Source organism: Chelon labrosus, assembly GCF_963514085.1.
Source record: "Chelon labrosus genome assembly, chromosome: 20".
Taxonomy (NCBI): Eukaryota; Metazoa; Chordata; class Actinopteri; order Mugiliformes; family Mugilidae; genus Chelon; species Chelon labrosus.
The window spans coordinates 7,258,717-7,278,477 of NC_140353.1; the positions used below are offsets into that span (position 1 = coordinate 7,258,717).

The following is a 19,761-nucleotide window of genomic DNA, read 5'->3' on the forward strand; positions in this document are numbered from 1 at the left end:
ACGCCAGCCACAGCGAAGTGATTCAGAGCGGAGCCGCTTACATCATGTGCGCCAGTCACAGTCCAAGGCAAGTTTAGGAAACTTCTTTGGTTTTTGCTTTAAGCTTATAAGAAAACCGCGTATTTATAACCAAGTACACTCAGAACTTTCAAAAGACTGTAAAGTACACTTAATTGAGCGGTGGTGACTGCAAACACACTTGCACTACATGGTGTGTGCACACAAGGAGGGAGTGATGACGTGTGCATGTGTTTACAAGGGAGGACGAGTGCATCAGATGCAGGTAACCACAAAGGATAAAGAGTGCTCATGGGGATTAATATTTTTGAAACATCTTTATTTAAACTTCAGACAAAAGCAACAAATAGGAGACATGATCAAGGAAGGTGGAAAGAAAGAAAGAAAGAAAGAAAGAAAGAAAGAAAGAAAGAAAGAACTGATGGATGGCAAGAAAGAAAACCATGCCAATACAGAATCATCGCAGCCTGCTCAAGTCTCCTCTGCACAGAGGAAGTACATCATAATAAAAGTCTTTTTCTCCATCTTTTCCAGTAAAGACAGAAATTTCAAAGTAAAAGTCCTGCATGGCTTCTCTCCATGGCTTCGCGCCGGGACACTTTGCATAGAGCCAGAAAGTTATCAGGCAGGAGACGTCCCGTCGCCTCTGACAGTTCTTCCTTAGACGTGAAGAGGTCTCCTCGGGCGCCAGAGAATGTGTGTGACCGCGGCGGAGAAACACCCGCCTCAAATGTTCCTATATAATTTTGTGATTGTCAGATTTAGACAGACGCTTCTGCTCACCAACCGCGAGTCTAACACACAAACGCATCTAATATAATTTACCCCCACCCCTCCCCCCTTTGCCCCAAGCCACACAGTGGCACAACAATACAAAGCATCAAAATACAACAAAGATTTTTCATTGTTTCTATAATGGCTTATTATTACTGTTATTATTCTTATAATATAGTTTAATACACAGATTTTGACAGATTTACAATTAATACAGAGCAGAATGTGGGAGCCCAGGATCCTTAACTCGTCACTGCATCCACGAGCTCTCTTCCTACCCTTTCATCTACATTAAGGTGTGTGTGTGTCAGCGAACTTTAAGTGCCAGCAGAGGAGTTGTACACCAGTGAATTTGAAGCCACTGCAGACAAGAGTTGTCCAGTTTCTAATTAATGAATTATACAAGCGCGCACACACACACACGCGCGCGCTAATGTGGGAACGCAATCCCATTTGCAACCGCCCGAAACTGAGAGCTACACAACACAGGCTCCTAAAAAACACACACTCTTCTATCAGTGATTTATAAGCAAACACACGCTCCCAGATATTACAGTAAGGGCAGTGTACACACACACATGCACCTGTCCCTTGTGAGTGCAGCGCAGTAAATAATGGGGCTAAAGGGTTCACATAGTGGCATCTAACAATGCAAATGGTTCAGATTTCTTTCTGTTTTTTTGGCTTCGTTTCACTACTGTGGAGGTGAATGGAAATGAATTTGCGGAGGTCGATAAATAACTTTTTAAAGTTTTTTTTTTTTCAATAGAAACCAGTTCCAGTGGAAGTGGCGTGTTCAGTGGTTCGTAAAGGTTTCTAAGAACCACAAACGAAATGTTATTCGCTTCCATTGTAGTGGGGTTTAAACAGAGAAGGCAGAAAATCCCAAACTGTCGAACGGGAAGTCAGAAGGTTTCATAAATAAATTACGTGAAAGCAGAAAAGTAGAAAAAATACGAGGTGCTGTACACAAACTCAATAAAGATGTAAGAAAATGTGAGAAAAAAATGACCATTATCTACAGACACTGAATGAAATGAGACTCTTTTTATCAAATAAAGCTCAGTTGCTTGTGTCATGTCCTACATCTGCATTTGCTGACCGCATGTTTCCTCTACTCTTCTGTTAATCTGTTAAATTTCCAACAAAAATAAAGGTTTAACAAAAAAATTAAATGTGCACACAGAAGGTGGCTGGTAGGAACAACTCATTGGCTATTGCATTATTGCAAGGTGGAAATGTTTGGACAACTCTACCAGAGAGTTTGATATGTGCACATCTCTCACTGTGATCTGATTGAGAACGCAGAAATGAGGGGGTTCATAATGCATGGCTCCAGAAAGAGAGACAGTCCAGAGGCCTCCTAAAGCTGCGCTAATAATAGAGCGGCACGGGGCTGTACAGTGAACTTAACTCCCTCGCGGAAACGTTATCCAGCCACCGCGCAGCATGCCAGCCGTGGCGTGCAGTAGCGCCGCCTGGCCACAGAGAGGAGGTGCTGTCACAACCATCCAAACGGTTGCCCGAGAACCTCCCTAAAGGGACGAGGAGTTTTAAAAGCTTTCTTCACAAGAAACACAGTGACAAGATGCAACTTTCCGAAGGTAGTGTCTGTGTGTGTGTGTCGTATGTTTGAGCAGCTGACTCAGTGGTTTCAATGGCAGTGCCAATCGCTGGCGTTATCGCTTCACACGTCCCCGTTTCCCAAACTAGGAGTTGTGTAACTGGCAGTGTAAGTGCCAGTCTACCTTTAGCACAGAAAGCATATTGAAAAAAAATAAAATAAAGATTGTCTTCTGGCAGGATTGTCAGTAGAGAATTCACACTTCAATTATTCCTTTTGCAAGGATTTTTCTTGATTCCTTTCAGAGCTTATAAAAACACTCCTCACTGGCTTTCTTCTCTGAGACGGAGCGAGAGAGTTGGAGGCAGTGATTTTTTTCTGTTTTTTTTTTTTCCCTGTGTGAATAATACAGATGCATTAATGCACCGCACACAGAACGGTCACACACACGCACACAGAAAACTCCGTTCTGAGGGGAGTCCAGAGTCATCGTCAGACAGATGAGAGAACCCCTTCCCTCTCTCTGTTCTCACATCCACGCACTCTTGGATGCGTACATCCCCGAAGGGGCCTTCCATCATTTGGTTCCTGACTGTTTTCCAGAAAGAGAAGCCCAGGAACTCCGGGGGAAGAGCTTTATGCTGACAGGTCTGATATGACTAGTTTTTCCATTTTATTCCCAATCTCTCCAGGGACTTGAAGCTCCTCGGATTCATAGTCGTCATCAAAAGACCTGAGGAACACACAACGCACACAGAGGAGTGGTTAAACTGCGTAATGCACCCTGATCGCGGCGATTTATCACTCATGTAGCAGATTGCGCTTTCACACTTGGAAAAGCACACGTGTATATATACGTGTGAGCGTGTCATACCCCTCGTGAAGCTGTTCATTTGCCGTCTCCTCCGCCACGAGGATCTCATACTCCTCTGAGGCATATTTATCCCAATCTGATGGCTCCGGACCTTCACTGTCAATGTCCTGGGACAACATGTGCACAACAGATATCAGAATTTGAACTAAACACTTGAAAGCTAAGACGTTTTAACAAAATAAAATAAGGCAGGAAAAGGGAAATAGCTTCAAAACTACGCAAATAGATTGGGAGTGTGTAGAAAACCCAGCGGCTCATTTAAAACCAATACATAAAAAATAATTGCTGTGTTTTTTTCTCATCTTCAGTATTTAACGGAAGGTTTCTACTCTATTTGAAACTGCCAACTCCTCCGGCGGAGCTTTGTTTTTCATATAAGAGATGCAGACTTAAACCTTTTGCACAGCAAACGGGTCTCTCTGTTCGTGGTCCAGGTATTTCTCCAAATTGAAGAAGGTGTCGAAGAATATGTGGGCCATCCTGCAGCGCTTCAGATCACCCAGGGTTATCTTACCTGGAGGAAACAAAGCAAGCACACAGGCATGTGTTATAAAGGACAACGTCCAGTGAGAAAAACAAAAGCTGAGAGACAATTAGCAAAGGCAAGGTGGTTTTCGCATTAACCTGAGTTCTCAGGTTTGACCAGGTCGAGCATCTGGCAGAGCAAATCCTGGAAGGGCAGAGGCTCGATGCCCATCCTTTCCATCCTCTCACACTGCTCCTCATAGAAATACTCCAACTCAAACATGGATAGGACACCGTCGCCGTCCACGTCCATGCAGCGGAACCAGTACTCTATACTAGAAAGGCAAAAGACAAATGAAGAGTTACTCACAGCATAAAGAAAAGACAAATGAAAGCAGCAGTGCACCTGAAAATAGTGAGAATTAATGTCCATCTGGGATGTTGACTATTTGTTTGATGCATGCAGCAAAAGAAAAAAGGCTCAACCGCACATATCTGCAACCGGTTCTTTTACCTGGTGGGATTTTTCTTATCTTCCTCAGATATGAGGAACCAGACGAACTCAGCGTAGCTCATCCTGCCTTCCCTCTGCACGGCGTTACCCCTGGAAACCAGACAAAAAGATGCATTCACATTCAGTACTGCTGTTACGGTGACATAATCTGCCCCTGAGAATTTTGTTTATGTGCGAGTTCCCACTCACCGAGTGACGGCCCCCGAAAACAATCTCTCAATGATTCTGTTTGAGGATGCTGTCAGAGGAGAGAATGAGAGAAATAAGCAACAGAAATACGAAACACACTGCGGTCAACTGCTGAACGCATTAACCATCAGACAGAAGGAAAGTGTCGGCTGATTTCTTTCGTCGTGTTCTTTCGATGTTTGTAGAATCACTTCCACGGAGCCGGACGCATTTCAGCTCGGGATAAGAAAATCCTCAGATCCAGCTGCTCTTACCGTGGTCGTTGTATCTTCCCAGGTCCTTGGGGTCGATGTACAGGTCGTGGTCAGTGTCCAGCTCCCAGAACTTGCAGTAGATGACGTAGAAGTGCTCGTAGGAGAAGTAGTCGGTGATCTGGTTGATGTCGTCCTCTTCCTCGAGCAGGGCCAGAGTTTGCAGGAAGTTGCTCCTGCGCAGCTCCATCATGGTGATGCGGCCCGTCCACGAGCGGTTCACCACGTAGAATATCCTCTGGATCACCTGTGGTAAGAGAGGGAGCGAAATGGTACTATTTTAACCACTTTGCATACAAAAAAAGGCAAGATTTGATATATTTCTGGTCCTGTGATGTGATAATGTAAGCTCCCTTTCTGCATTTTGCCAGTGAAACAGAAAACTCAGTTAAAAGATTAAGACACAAAGCCCACGAACACACCCTTGAAATGCTAAAAGTGGTGTGCTCTGTTCACCTTTCCAGAGTTGGGAGGGTTTGAAAGAGGGAGTTTCCACCTTTTATCTTCGTTTGCTAATCTAAAACTAGAAGGCAAGGTCTGAAACTGAAGCTGTCGCACTGGATGCCTCTCTGAAAATAGTTTAAAACTTGCATAAGATCTACACAAGACCTGTCGTCTGGATTTATTAAACATTTTTCTCAAATCGCCAAGAGGGACACCTACCAACGCTGCATCTACAACTGATATTCATGCCCTCATTCATAATCTTACTGAGACAGGTCTTTAGCATACAATGGAAACAAGGGGGGGGGGGGGGGTCCATGCGCCCTGTCCCTGAAACACGACTCTTAGGTTCAGTTAAGAGCGGATTAGCAACAATTTCCTGGTCCTCCCAGGGAGTCTAATGTCTCATACAGTAGCGGGTCAGCTGGCCCCTAAACTGAACGGGAAGTGTCTTAAAATGGACATGCGGAGGGTCTCGGCCGCAGCGGGCCGCGGGGAGGTCATCAGTGTTTCCGTGACGTCACCGCACGCTGACGCACCGGTGCACCGGCTCCTCTGCATCTCTGCGAAGCAAGCCCTCGGCTTCTGTAGCACGTGTTGCAGCTGTCCCTTTCCACGTTCGCAGATGCACGCGGTCTAATGTTACACAGCTGATGTGCACCGAAGCCCATTTGCTGACAGCCCGGGACGAGGTTATTCATATCATACAGTACACTGATACGTCTGTGATAGCTTTGACTTTTTAATGAAAACTGGAAAATTGAGAATGTAAAACAGATATAGTATCAGTAAAACAGTGTCTTACGTTACTGCATGTCGCTAATAAATTATGCAGCGTTTTATCGTTTAAGGTAGTCACCGTGGATCTAATTTTATACACCGATCAGGCATAACATTATGACCACCGTCCTAATATTGTGTAGGTCTTAATTGTGCCTCCAAAACAGTTGTGACTCATCAGAGAATGGACATGGGTCTTGTGAGGGTGTCCTGTGGTGTCTGGCAACATAATGTAGTTAGTGGGGGTCCTTTGGGTCCTAAGGGTTGAGGGGAGGGGCCTCTGTGGATCATCCCACAGATACTTGATCAGTTTGGGATCTAGTGAATTTGGAGGCCAGGTCAACACCTTGTACTGTTCTTCATGTTTTTTTTTAGATGTTCCTAAAGTTTGTGTTTCTGCATCCTGCTGGGGATGGCTGCTGCCATCAAGGAGTGTCATTGCTGTGGGGTGGGGGTGCCTGGTCTGGTCTAGGTGGGTGGTACATGTCTAAGTAACATCCACACGAATTCCCGGTCCAAAAGTTTCCCAGCAGGACATTCAATTGTGACAAGATGTTATTTACTTCTACTGTCAGTAATTTTAATGTAGTGGCTGATCGGTGTATATGTAATCTGTAAATTGTATTTATGTATTTTGTACGTTTTTACTTTAGAAAGAACAAGATCACTAATACAGTAGGGATTGTGGACTCGGAGACAGAGACAGGTGGAAAAGCAGAGACATTAAGAGGAAGCTAAGAGGGGAACTGCTGCTCATTCATGTTGAAAAGAACCAGCTGAGGCAGTTTCGGGCATCTGACCAGGATGTTGACTAGTTGCCACCTTGGAGAGGCATTCCAGGCAGCTCAAGACTACCCTGGAGGGATTAAATACTCCTTCTGGGCTGGGAACCCTTTGGGATCCCGCAGGAGGAGCGAGAGGAAGTGGTTTAGGATCAGAACATGTGGGCTCCCTTGCTTAGACTGCTGCCCACAAGACCTGACTCTGAATAAGCAGTGGCGGATAACGATGTAATGATTTTTGTAGCTTGATGTTTAGTCTAGATTGCCGTAGTGCGTTTTGTGCTAGTTTTATATATACTGTATTTTTTTTATATAGAAAATTAGACATTACAAAGCCTGCATTACAGCCTACCCAGACATAAAAACAGGGACAACTGATATTTTTCATGCTTTACCGTTGTTATGTAGCGTGAATGGAACTCAGGTGCATCCTTCAGAAATGTGAGGCCAGGATGTGTATCCACGATGTCCTAATCAGACAAACACAAAGGAAGATATTATAATACCTATAATTTTGTCTTAAAGACAGACAATAGCACAGAAGATGGACGGGTTCCTTGTCTGATTAGTGCTGGTAAGACGTTCACCTGGAGAAGAGGAATAAAGTCTTCCTGTTCCAGATAGTTACACCCAGGTTTAGCTAGCAAGTATATAAACCTGGATGAGTCATCGTGGCAGCTGTGCAACAACCTGGAGAGGGGATGAAAGAGGAGTGGACAGGATGTTAGTGTCTCATATTCAGTCATGTCCACGTGTATTCGTAAGAATTGGATGAGCATGAAGTTTGTCTTACTTCCGCCAGGTTGCAATGAACGAGTGAACGGACACGAAGCCAGTCCTCTCACCACCTGCTGCGTAGAACATGGGGGCCTTCCAGTAAAGTGGACACCCGCATGCCTGAACAGAAACACAAGTAACGCTTAAAACACGTGATTGTTTCCTAGAAAGGCTGATCGCGCTGCTTAGAAAGGAGTGGCAGCATAGTAACAGCACTGTTTCAACCATTTGGCAGCGTCAGGAAACGCCTTGAGATTAAACTAGTGGTGCAAGTAAATGTTGATCTTTTCCTTGTATAAGCTTCTTCATACTTAGAAGCGTGTTAAATATAATAATTAAAGTTTTTTCCCATATTTCAGAACACACTAGGTTCGTTTCTAATCTGCTGACCTTCGCAATCTTGCCCATTTCATAAATATCCGCCTTCTCCTCCTCAAACTCGGTGAAAGCCGTCTCGATGGCAGTGATGGCTGCGTCGTGGTTGGCACCCGGGCCCAGGGCAGGGAGCCCACGGGGGTAGTAGAACCTGGGAATGTTAATGGCAGGAGGAGGAGGAGGAGGAGGGGGAGGAGGGGTGACTATCACCGGAGCGGGCGGAGGGCTGGGCGAGCGTGGTGTGGGGACCGGTGTGGCTGTGGCTGCGGCTGCAGCAGGGGCTGGTGGAGGTGTTCCCGGTTTCTTTTCTGGTTTGGACTGGACCTGCGAAGTGAGACAGGACATACGGCGTTGGGACGTACAGTCAGAGTTGGTGCTGAACACCCGTTTGCATTCAAATGCTCCTGCACATAACTGAAACGCCGCAGCTGAGTGTAAGTATTCTCAAGGTGGCAAATTTTTTGCTAATTTGTCTTTGTCCAGATGTAAATCTTACCTTCATTTCCTGAATTAATATGCATTTTCTAGGACTTTCCCACTGAATTATCGACAAGACACAACTTCCCTCAGGCAAGATACGGAGCGCATGTAAAGGATGTGGTGGAAACTCCCGGTTAATCATAAACCCAACTGGCTTCGCCGTCTGTTAGTCACTACACGGCCCAGACAGGTACCAAGAAGTCGGTGCTTTCGTTTTAAACTGTTCCAAGAAAAGTTTCAGGTGGCGCAAGACTTGTGCTCAACTTACTTGAGCTCAATCTGTGGAAACTCAACTGACTAAGGAAGTAAAACAAACAACATGCACGGGGATAGGAATATTATTTTCATGATGATGAAAGAGGAGATAGTCATGGTGATAGTCTTCTGTGTATATATGTGCATATCATATCTCCAAAAAAGGGCAAAAAAAAGGCATGCTGGATAGTATGTAGTAACTGATTATTGATTCATGCCTTACTGTCGTTTATTCGTCTCTTTCTCGTCTTTTGTTTTGTTTTGACCGCTTTCTTCAGAAATCAAACGAGGTAGCAGGAAAAACCAAAATGCTTTGCAGCCTAGATTCCTACCTCATATTGCAACCAACTCATCTGATACCAAGACCAATTAGCTGTACGTCAGGGGTGACATGAACAGGTACAGCGTTCAAGCAAAGCTGCTGCCTGAATCAAAAGCCGGTGTGCTCCAGGAGCAGGTCCCCTGGTGTCTTCTCGAGGGCCTCCATACTGCGCGTATTGAGCAGGACAGCTGTAGCAGTCCTCTCCTTCTCACCGTTCATTCTATCACTCTATTCCTGCACCTCCTGTCCTATTAATACCCCGCTGGTATCTGCCTCAAAATAGTTTGTGTCCGTGGCATGTCACTCTGCGTATGAGAGCAACAACATGCATGTACTGTACGTGCGTGCGTGCAACATATTAACATCCGTGTACGCTTTACTCTGCAGAAAATTAGTGGATAAATAAGGAGGTATACACTTAGCAGTTATTAAGATTTGGGTGCGTTTTTTCATGTTTAATCCCTTTATATTACCTTACGAGTTTGCATGTTTCTAGCACAACCACCTGTCCACCCTGCCTGTCGAACTGACTGACCTGTTGCTGCTGGAAGGACTTGATTCTCTTCTTGAACCGTGAGGGGAGAACAAAGTCACACCCCCTGGCCAGAAAAGCCAGCTCCCCCCTCAGGTCGGGATCCCGCCGTAACGACGTCTCCTTGATCATCATAGTGGGGGCCGAGACTCGCAACCCCCCGCCAAACACGGCCACCGGTGCGGCTACGGACACGGCGACTACAGACGGACCAGCCTGCCCGGCAGCCAAACAGCCGCTGAAGGGAGAAGCCTCGACTGCAGGCCACACTTTATAACAGCTCAGATTTCCAGTGACCAAAAAGCGGCAAACACAACCTCGGGAAAGCTAAGAAATATCCAGCATGTGTGTGATTTCATGCAAAATGGCGTTTGGAAATCACCCACAAAATCTATCTCCTCCAAACTCCACTTGTATACACCGGCTCCCAAAGCTGTGACCTGTGCACCAGTAATCCAGCGGTGTATCTGTGTAAAGAAATGTTCCTTGGTAGAAGAAGAAGAACCATGGTACCAGACTGTTTTATGACCACATAAAATCCCACAGTGCAGCTTCTCTCTGGGGAAGAACCCCTCTGGTGTCCCCCTGTCAGCTCTGGATGTATGTATTTGGTGTAGCCTCTCTGGTGCCTGCTGCTCCAAGCTGGTCTCTGACAAACTGCACTGAGAAACATGAGCCATGCCGGGGTCTGGCAATACACACACACAAACACACACACACACACACACACACACACACACACACACACAGAGCAAACCGGCTGTCCTGAGAATTAGGATGGTGGGTGGGTGGGTGGGTGGGGTGCAACCATGTTGCATATCTGTGTGTGTAGTGTTTGGCAGGATCTGAGCCCTCCTCAGTTCGTGCCTCTGACTAAAGTTAGCCAGTGGGAAGTCAGAGTGATTGAAAACATTTTACTGCAGACAGGACACTTCAGTCGGAGGTTCGGTGTGAGTGGGTAAGCTGAAATGTTTTCATAGAAGTTATTTGGGATGGGGTGATGAATCAGCGGCTAAAGCACCTGTTGTTATATCTGTTGACATGTTGAGTATTTCCACTAGATTAGCTCAGAGACTCAAACGCAGCATTTCCTTTTGAACCTTAAGAGTCTTTAAAATCCACAACTGCCCCGACCGATTGGTGCTGAAATGAAGTATTGGTTCATTTGTAAATAATTAATTCAGATTCAAGTCTATACGCACTTCCTGTCGTCCTCTATGTCTATAACCTTTACCAAATCCCCAGAATCTTCAGCTTGCTAAAGAAAAGGAGCGGCTAAAAATATGAGTGACATATGCTGCAGATTGATCAGCTAACATTTTCTGCAATTCAAAATGATATAAAAACACAAAGAACAGAGACACAGCAGCCATCTGTCATATCCAAGAAGCTGCAAAACCAGGAAGCAGGAGTGTCATCGTTGTAATTTCTGGCCTGTTCTTGAGTTACACTTAGCAAAGCACTCTGAAACGTAGATTTGCCTGAGACCTCTGATAAATAAGTGCGAAATAAAATGTGGAAATAGCTAAATGATTAGCTTAAATAATTGCCACTACAGTATTCCTTTGCAAGGGCGCCCCGAGTCTGCCCTTTCCCCCCCTTGCATTACCAGGCTAGAACCTATTAAGTGCCAAGCAAACACCAGAGAGGGGATCCCTCAGGACAGACGGACGTGACCTATTTTAAATCCGTCCAGCTACAAACCCTACGAGACTAAGACGTTGCAACGAATGTGTGTAATAAAACTGTTTACACATAATATATACACACGCACAGCGGTGGGCCGCTGAATGTCTAAGAAAACTGTCAAATTTCTCAGAATCTGATGGCGCAGTAAACACAGATTCCAGTGCGGTTGTGTTTCAGAGCAACACAGATGGAGAATCTGGCGCCCTCTAGTGTTGCAGTGGGCTCCATGAGTGTTGTAAGTCATAAAACAGGGGGGGTACATGTAAGTACGGCTCTTGGATGAATACTTTTCAGGAACTAAAAGGCGTCGATTTTTTATGGAACTCTGAGACAGCGTGTTGTTCTCATTTTGCTCCAGGGCTTTATTCTACACTTTAAATCTTTTCTAGTTATTTTAAATCTTTATCTTTATTTTTATGACATTTCTTCCCTCCTGGAGTCGATGTGATCCTTGTTTCTGTACACATTTCATCACCGAGCCCGAACATTCATCAGAATGGTAATGAACCGAATAACAGAAAGATCTCTCACACCGCGGACACGCTGAGAAGCTTTCCAGCTGAGAAGCTTTCCAGCAGAATAAGTGAGTCACCTTGTGTTTTAGGGTAACTCCTCTCAGCTCCCTGTGCGCCCTACTGAATTCTTTGGAACAACTGCACTCTTCGCAGAAGCCAAGGTCACATACCGAACCCACACACAAACTCACACGCATTGTCTTCTGCTTCTCACCTCCGGGCCGCAGAGGGAAACATTATACAATCACTATCACGCGCCAATCAGCAAATGTGCGTTACATTCTCTGCAGGATATCATTTCATGTCGAACCCCGTTCTGTCCTTTCATCTCTCTCAGTCTGATCAATGGTCGCTACTTCCTATGGCGACCTTATCGACTGTAGGAATACACGTGAGATATTATAAATCTCTGTATAAAGAGATATGCGTGCGCATGTAACCGTGAGTGGGCGAAGGGAGCCAGAACAGATGCCACTGTTGCAGCTGTGTGCTCTTTTCCTGTCTGACTGACAAGTCGGTGTAACCCTGCCCCGAGTCGCAAGATTTTTCCCGCTCGGTCCTAAAACCTGCCTCTCGTTCTTCAGTGTTTACACCTCTCCCTGCCTTTTCAAACATTTAACGCCACAGAAAAAAAAAAAAATATGATGTTACCAAGCTGGAGACGGTGTGGAGGGGTGTTGCCTACATTATGTAGGTCTGCTCAGGTAACATGAAAACAACCACTGGGACAAAATGTTCCAATTGGGAGGCATACATAAGGTCAGAAGCAACGCAGCAACATCCAGTGTTGCATTATAACTACTTAGAAGTTAAGTTCAGTTAGTAAGTCAACATATATGTAGTATTATATCATGTTAAGCCTGCAATAATTATGTTTTATGTTAATTATGCATCAAATAATTGTACGTAAAGGAAAGTGGCCTCTCATTTTGTTGAAACCCCAAAAAATCATAACGCAGATCTCTTTTGGCATCTTTGAGCTCACTGTTTTGGTTTTTTGATCCTATTACCAGCAGAAGTAAGTTTTCTAGAAAAAAAAGCTCATAAAAATGCTGGTGATATACAGTATAATTGATCATTTTAAATATAATTGAAGCTGATTAAAGGGGAACTACTGTTTTTTGTGTCATTTGCACTCGTTCAGGAGATAATTAGATCCGCGTATATCCATATAGTGGGAGTGAATGGGGCACCGAGACGCAGCCTCTAAATTACACATTATCTGCTGTGAAACTTGTTCATTTCACCAATATTTTGTTATGATACTCTAGTGCTATTCCCCGTTGAGTTTGGAGTTTCCTGTTATCATCATCTGGGGTCTGTAGATTGACCTACTAACCTCTGACCTGGATGATGTCATCTCTGAATGTCGCGTGCACCCGGCTTGTTTACCTGTAATTTGCTACTGCTGTTTTTTTGCAACTTGGCTGAATATTTTTCCGATTCTGAGGTTGTGGATGACGACTTTGTTTATGATGGACGTCCTTACCGTTTTGAGCCAGAGTATATGGATGAGGAGCTCGCTCAAAGGAGGATGTAGGAGCAGGTAACTCCGGACTCAACGGGGAATAGCACTAGCGTATCATAACAAAATATTGGTGAAATGAACGAGTTTCGCAGCAGATAATGCGTTATTTAGAGGCTGCGTCTCGGTGCCCCACTCACTCCCACTATATGTATATACGCAGATCTAATTATCTGACGAACTACTCCAAATAACACCAAAGTTATATGAGTGAGTAAACGATCGTATTTTATGCTAGAAATAAGGTCCAGGTTGTAAAAAAACAGTAGTTCCCCTTTAATAAAAATTTATATGGAAAATATTAAGAATTATGTCTTTATACTGTAAATCACAGGAATAGTTACTGGTTAAATGAAGATTTGGAGAATTTTTTTTTTTACTGAAAAACACACTGAATAATTTTTGTTAATTGTGTGAATACAAATACTGAAAAAAGGGATTGACTGATTTTCCCTAAAACAATATACTGGTTTAACGGTCAGTTAGCAGGAAAAGAAGCAGGATACATGGTAAGAGGAATGTTGAATGGAAGGCAAAGAAGGCTGTTGGTAGTTTAACAGGAAAGCGAGGCAGAGCGACAGGTGTGTTTGTGCGCTGCCTGTTATGTCTGCAACGACTTTCCTCCGCCCACCGCTCAGATCTAATCCAACCCCACCGCTACATAAACAGGTGAGTCAGCAGCCTTCACGGCACTGATCAAATAAATACACGGCGGGGGAGTGCTTAGGGTCAGCTGTCCAACAACAACTGCTGCCCCTTATCCAACTGTTAAGATACGCACACATGCACACATGCACACATGCTCTCCTCTGGGGTTTAATTACTGCACATGCATGTGTCCAATTTGTCAGGGCACATCATTTATGCGAGTGTGTGTCAATGCATGTGTGTGTGTGCGTCTTAATGGATTCACTTAACAGGAACTGCTTCCTCCAGTCGTTCAGAGCAGCTGAATGGTGTGAACATAACAACTTCCTAAACACACACACCTGCTCCATGAAACTGGCTGTCTGCTGTGTGTAAAATTATCTGTGTATATATAGACAACGATTTCATGTTTATTTCTGCTTCAGGCACTGGGCAGACTTCGCACACACACACACACACACACACACACACACACACACACACACACACACACACACGTATATATACACTGTAGATTAATATAGAACACACACAAATGTAGAAAAAGGTTATTGTTCTGTAATTTAAAGTCATGAATTTTGTATTGTAATTTTAAAGATTTACTATATAATAACTTTTTTTTGACAGGCTAAATGTTTAAATGCAAGCAATTATTAATATTTTTTATTTTAATTTATTAAAATAAATTATTTTTAATAGAAATCATTGTTATTGTTCTATTTTGCATTACATTATCGTCATTTTTCAGATTTACAAATGAAATTTAGCGGAAGAAGTCATTTCTATCTTGGGCAAGCGTGTGTTAGCCTTATATTTTTATGTAATGTTATTTTTAATACTTGCGGTGGAACCAACTGCTCGATTAAAGTTTAAACTTTAACTTGATATCACATGAAACGGGCAACTACCCCTCCCCACCCATGTGATTAAACACACCCACTCGCTTCAGACCAGGCCTGCCAAATGCCATCTCCATGGCGATAACCCTTTCCCTGGATTGAGTGGCGGGAGGAATGCTCGCAGGGCTACCGTGCCAACAGCGGGGAAGCGCAGTTCACATCGCCGCTCCATTCTTCACTCCCTGTCTCGCTTCCTCTCAAGAAGGACACACGCACATGAATACACACACATACACGGTTACCTTGGGAACCTCCTCCGCTCAAAACACAGAAGAATGAACCGAGTTCAAGTGCTGCTTCCAGGATAGACGAGGTGAATCAGGCCTGGCCACGGTCTACCTCACATCCGAATCGGAGGGGGACAACATGGGACCAGTTAAAAACACAGCTGCTCTGAGTGTCTGGGTGGAAACTACTGTCCTGTAGTAACAACATCAGATGCTGAAGTGCTACAGCAGCCAACAGTCCAGCTTTTGTTGTCAGCACTGAAAATAATAAAGCATTTCATAATATATTTGCTGATGTGTTTATCTGAATCGTTCTACTCTGATCCTCTGCAAGGAAACGAAGAAAACAAACATATTTTTGCAAAATGTCAAACTATTCCTTTCATATAGTTTTTTGATTATGTTGTTATGAAGTCATGAGCCTTGCTTTTTATCATGTAGCTATGATAAGATGTTTTTTAACTTCTGCAAATATACACTGATCAGGCATAACATTATGACTAATATTGTGTAGGTCTCCCAAGTGCCTCCAAAACAGTTGTGACTCATCAGAGAATAGATATGGGCCTTCTGAGGGTGTCCTGTGGTGTCTGGCAACAGAATGCTGTTAGTGGGGGGGCTTTGGGTCCTATGGGTTGAGGGGAGGGGCCTCTGTGGATCATCCCACAGACACTTGATCAGTTTGGGATCTAGTGAATTTGGAGGCCAGGTCAACACCTTGTGCTGTTTTTCATGTTATTTTTTAGTTGTTTTGAGTTACTGCTGGGGACGGCTGCTGCCATCATTCCTATGGGGTGGTCTGGTCTAGGTGGGTGGTACATGTCTGAGTAACATCCACACGAATGCCAGGTCCAAACATTTCCCAGCAGAACATTGTACCGTCACAAGATGGTCAATGTTATTTACTTCTTCTGTCAGGTCAGGTCATAATGTTGTGGCTGATTGGTGCATATTAAAGGTATATTATGAACTGATAAAAATCAATGCATAAATAACCTTATACAAAACTGCATTGCTGTATATCAAATTTGAATTGTTTTCCGTTTTAAGTCAGACGTTGCAGAAACAGATTACTTTTGCCTATTTGTACAGAAATAAAAACAATTTAATGCAGTAAAGAGATTCTTTAATAATCAAAGTTTGGATGGCATTAAGTCGGGTTAAGAGTTCTAGTAAATATGTGTCACTTTACTGCCTACGTCTGGGAGATTTCCCAGGCTACACCACCGGAAAAAGTGCCCAGTGAATCATCCCCCTCATCCGGACCAGCGGCCTGTCAACAGCTAATGTTTAATAACAAACTCCAAGCCTTCATTGGTATTTTATATTTATACTCATGGCTATCGGGGCAAGTTTTGCATTACCTTTCCCTTGGCTATCTTAGGATTTAGAGTGAGTGAGCTAATCCCACATCAGTAAGTAGTGCTGGACCTCAGCCTGGAGCTGCAGGGAGAGAGCTGTCACTAGAGTGCAGCAAGAGACTTGAAACAGCCAATGGCAGGGCAGATCAGCTCCTGTTTCTTCTCCCTTTTTTTTCAAATAGGAGAGTAAAGATAGACAGGAATGTTGTCAGGGAGAATTATGTCAGCATCAAAAGTGGTCTCTGCACAAGGCCTCGCCTGTGTTCGTGCAGCCTTGCAATAACACAAATCTTTGGAAGAGAGTCAGACAGCACTGAAGCTAAGAGGAAAACGCTGTATGCAACACAATCCTACTCAGTACACCATTTCACCAAACTACGCAACACTTCTCTTAGACCAAATATGTTGCACTAACCTTCCCCACTCAACTGTCATTTCATTATAATGTCATAATCATGGCGGGCTGTGTCATTGTTTCAACACGAAGCAAGTCATCCGGTATTGAAAAATGCTAAAACCTCATTAAGAAGTCAACAAGTATGTGGAAATGACTTGAAACACTTGTGTTAGTTCACATATCGTCCTGTAGATGGGGTTAAAGATCCTCATCATTTCAGCCACCCCGAGTAAGTGTGGTCCTCAAGTCAACACAATACTTTATGGTACAGTTGGGCCTGAGCGTCGCTAGGGGGTAGCAGCATCCTGCTCGCTACCAAGTCTGAACGGTCCATCACTTAAACCTCACAGGTGTGCATGCACCTGACACAAGATGCTGCCTTTCTGCTCCCTTGACCTTCTCAGCTTCAGATCCCTCATCGATGTTAATTAAAACAGTGCAATAACTCCGTCATCCCATGCATGTCCAGCTTGAACTCCGTCCACTCAGAATGTTTGTTTGGATTAACTGGTCAGAGCATTTCAGCAATGAGGGAGATTTCTGGAGAAAACCCCCGGCCTGGCTTGGGTGGAGCTGGGTGAAGGGTGAGTTCAAAGGGAGAGGTTAGTGTGCGGGGGATAAATGAGCTGGAAGAGATTGGGTGGGGGTGGAGGTGGGTGACACCCTAGCTAATACTGAGTCATGATGTTCTGGAACATTGGCAACCTCTTTCACATGGAAACAAAGACACACACAAGACACGCAGCTTCTGAAATAAACCTAAAAAGCCCCCCCCCCCGTCCGATCTCCCCTGGTGCCACGACTCCGTGAGGGAGTCCCCCATCAGCCAATCGCGCCGCACAACCGATATTCCGGGGTAGGGGAGTCCCACCACCTACCGACTGCTTATAAACATGTTGTGGTGGTTTCCATGGTGACCCAGAGGGAGGCCCAAAGAGTTACGCAGCAGTGACTCCCACTGAGCTCAAAACTGAAGAAGTGCAACTGCAAGGTTTGTGTGAATCTGTGCAAATACACACACGCGCACACTCCAACAGAGCGCACTTGGAACGGCAGTTGGACGATCTCCGAGATTGCGCTGGGAGTGGTGAATTATGATGTCACTTGCTTAAAAGTACCGTGTGTGTGTGTGTGTCTGTGTGCGTGCACGGATGTTACCGAGCCAACTGTGAAAAGTTAATGAGTTCCACCGGTTCTAAGTGTGATGTGTGTGTTTGAAACGGGCTGGGTGGCGAATATTTTTCCATTGTCCAGGCTAACCTCGGTTGTATGAAACACACACACACACACAGACACACAACGACCCAGTGCAGTGTACTTGTGCGCACAAATGAAGGCATTCATCCGCGCGCTTGTGCACCTAGGGTATAAGCGGGCGTCTTTCCGCGCTTGGCCGAGGTTCCTGCTGTGACCTTATTTCCTGTGGAAGCAGCCGAGGAATGATGTCATCCACTGCCGACCCAGAGTCAACAACTGTACGCTGCAAGCCTCCACCACTAAACCCCCCCCCCGCTCCCGCTCCCCCAAGCACCGCACGTCTCTTTCTCATCCGTGTTCTGTTCTTTTGCTTTTCTAACTCCCTACAAATACCTCTTTTCTCTCAGCCAACTACTCAGGCAACTAAAAAGCCTCCTACCCACAGACATTCATTCATCGGACCTCCCTCTCCTCCTTTTATTTCCTTTATATCTCTACGCTTCTCTTTATCATTCCTTCTCTCATTTTTTAAGTCTCCCTGAGCCAAAAAATTAAAAAAAAAGTTGTAGTTTTTCTCTCTTAAAGGTGAACAGTTCACTTTCCTCTGCTGGCTAAAAAATACGGTCAGTAAAAGACAGAAAGGTGAATACTCGTCACTCTCTCCACAATAAGCTAAATTATACTGAACTGCCCCCTGAGTGGCACTTATCACCTGGACGCTTTAATGGAAGCTGTGACTAAGAGGAGATAATGCACCGTTATTTCAGATGTGAACACATTCACGTGAGCGATTATGGGACAGGCTTAGTCACTTAATTCCGCTTGGATTTACTGTGCTTTCGGCGCATGACCAGCTCTGAATATGCAACTGCGTAAAAAGATGGACAAACTGTCGCCCAGAGGATGTCCAAAGAGGTTTTAAAGATCAATTTGGGTGACACCAGCTGTCGCTATATTGCTTAACTCGGTTTAGCTCCCGGCTAATTCAATTCAGAAATTGTTAAAGAGGTGGACCACGAGGGGAGAGAGACAGCTGATTGATTCCTTGGCAGACAGCTAGCGACTCAGGAGGACATCCGTCTCTGACTTAAAGAGGTCACGGCTTTAATCATGCAGAACTGCCTTAATACATTTTAAATGGGTACTTCCTCGATGGCTTTCTTTTAGCCTTACAACGAAGCTATATGCGCTTTATATTTAATATTATGTCTTAGTTCTGGGAGGCGTTTAATTGCACATGCAAGTTTTTTGATTGGGCTCAACAGGACCTGAGGAAAGAGCCACGTGCTGTGAAGTCTTAGCATGACAGAGTGTGTTGTTGCATTTGTGCTATGGAACAAAACGGACAACACCTAAAGACATTTTATGTTAGTTATAATTCACAAATTTCCTGAGGGAAACCCTGCAGCGGACCCTAAAATAGCCCTGAACTGACCTGAGGTATTCTAGCCCAGCAACATGTCCACAGCAGTTGGCAAAAACACTCAAATCAACAGTGGGCTAATTAAGCCATCAGAATGGCAGCTCTGGATAGCCCAGGAGCGTACGTGCATCCTTAAATCATGTCGGCGCTGGCTGTCCCGAAACAACCCGACTCAAACAAAAACATACAGATTAAATCTAGGCACAGGGACACATACTCTCAAATATTTCTTCTTATATCTCCTAAAAACAGGAAAAGGGAAAGAGAAAGAAAAACCGGCTGGAAGTCCATTGACCTGACATACCGCAAACAAACCTACTCTCACTCTCAGCATCACGGCTGCCACCTCTCCCCGCTCTGAGTTTGACTGTTGTGATCTCGCCTCTGATTTATATCAGCTGGCTCCCTTGTCACCATGGAAATTAATGGGTATCTCCTGACAGGTGCAGAAAGCCCTGTATTAGTCTGTCAGCGGCAGAATCAA

At 44.6% G+C, this 19,761-nt stretch overlaps 1 protein-coding gene across 2 annotated transcripts in view; it reads right to left on the bottom strand.

Moving 5' to 3' along the window:
* Positions 1-889: 889 nt before the first annotated feature.
* ppp2r3a (protein phosphatase 2, regulatory subunit B'', alpha) overlaps positions 890-19,761 on the bottom strand; it is a 57,769-nt gene continuing 38,897 nt past the window's right edge. For both annotated transcript variants that reach the window (XM_084569631.1, XM_084569632.1), the window contains exons 3-13: positions 7,823-8,131; positions 7,449-7,552; positions 7,243-7,345; positions 7,051-7,125; positions 4,653-4,896; positions 4,399-4,447; positions 4,210-4,299; positions 3,855-4,030; positions 3,626-3,744; positions 3,231-3,337; positions 890-3,089 (exon numbers count right to left, since the gene is read on the bottom strand). In XM_084569631.1, the coding sequence (XP_084425757.1) occupies positions 2,993-3,089; positions 3,231-3,337; positions 3,626-3,744; positions 3,855-4,030; positions 4,210-4,299; positions 4,399-4,447; positions 4,653-4,896; positions 7,051-7,125; positions 7,243-7,345; positions 7,449-7,552; positions 7,823-8,131 (1,473 nt within the window). In that variant the 3' untranslated portion in view covers positions 890-2,992. The remainder of the gene's footprint in view (positions 3,090-3,230; positions 3,338-3,625; positions 3,745-3,854; positions 4,031-4,209; positions 4,300-4,398; positions 4,448-4,652; positions 4,897-7,050; positions 7,126-7,242; positions 7,346-7,448; positions 7,553-7,822; positions 8,132-19,761) is intronic.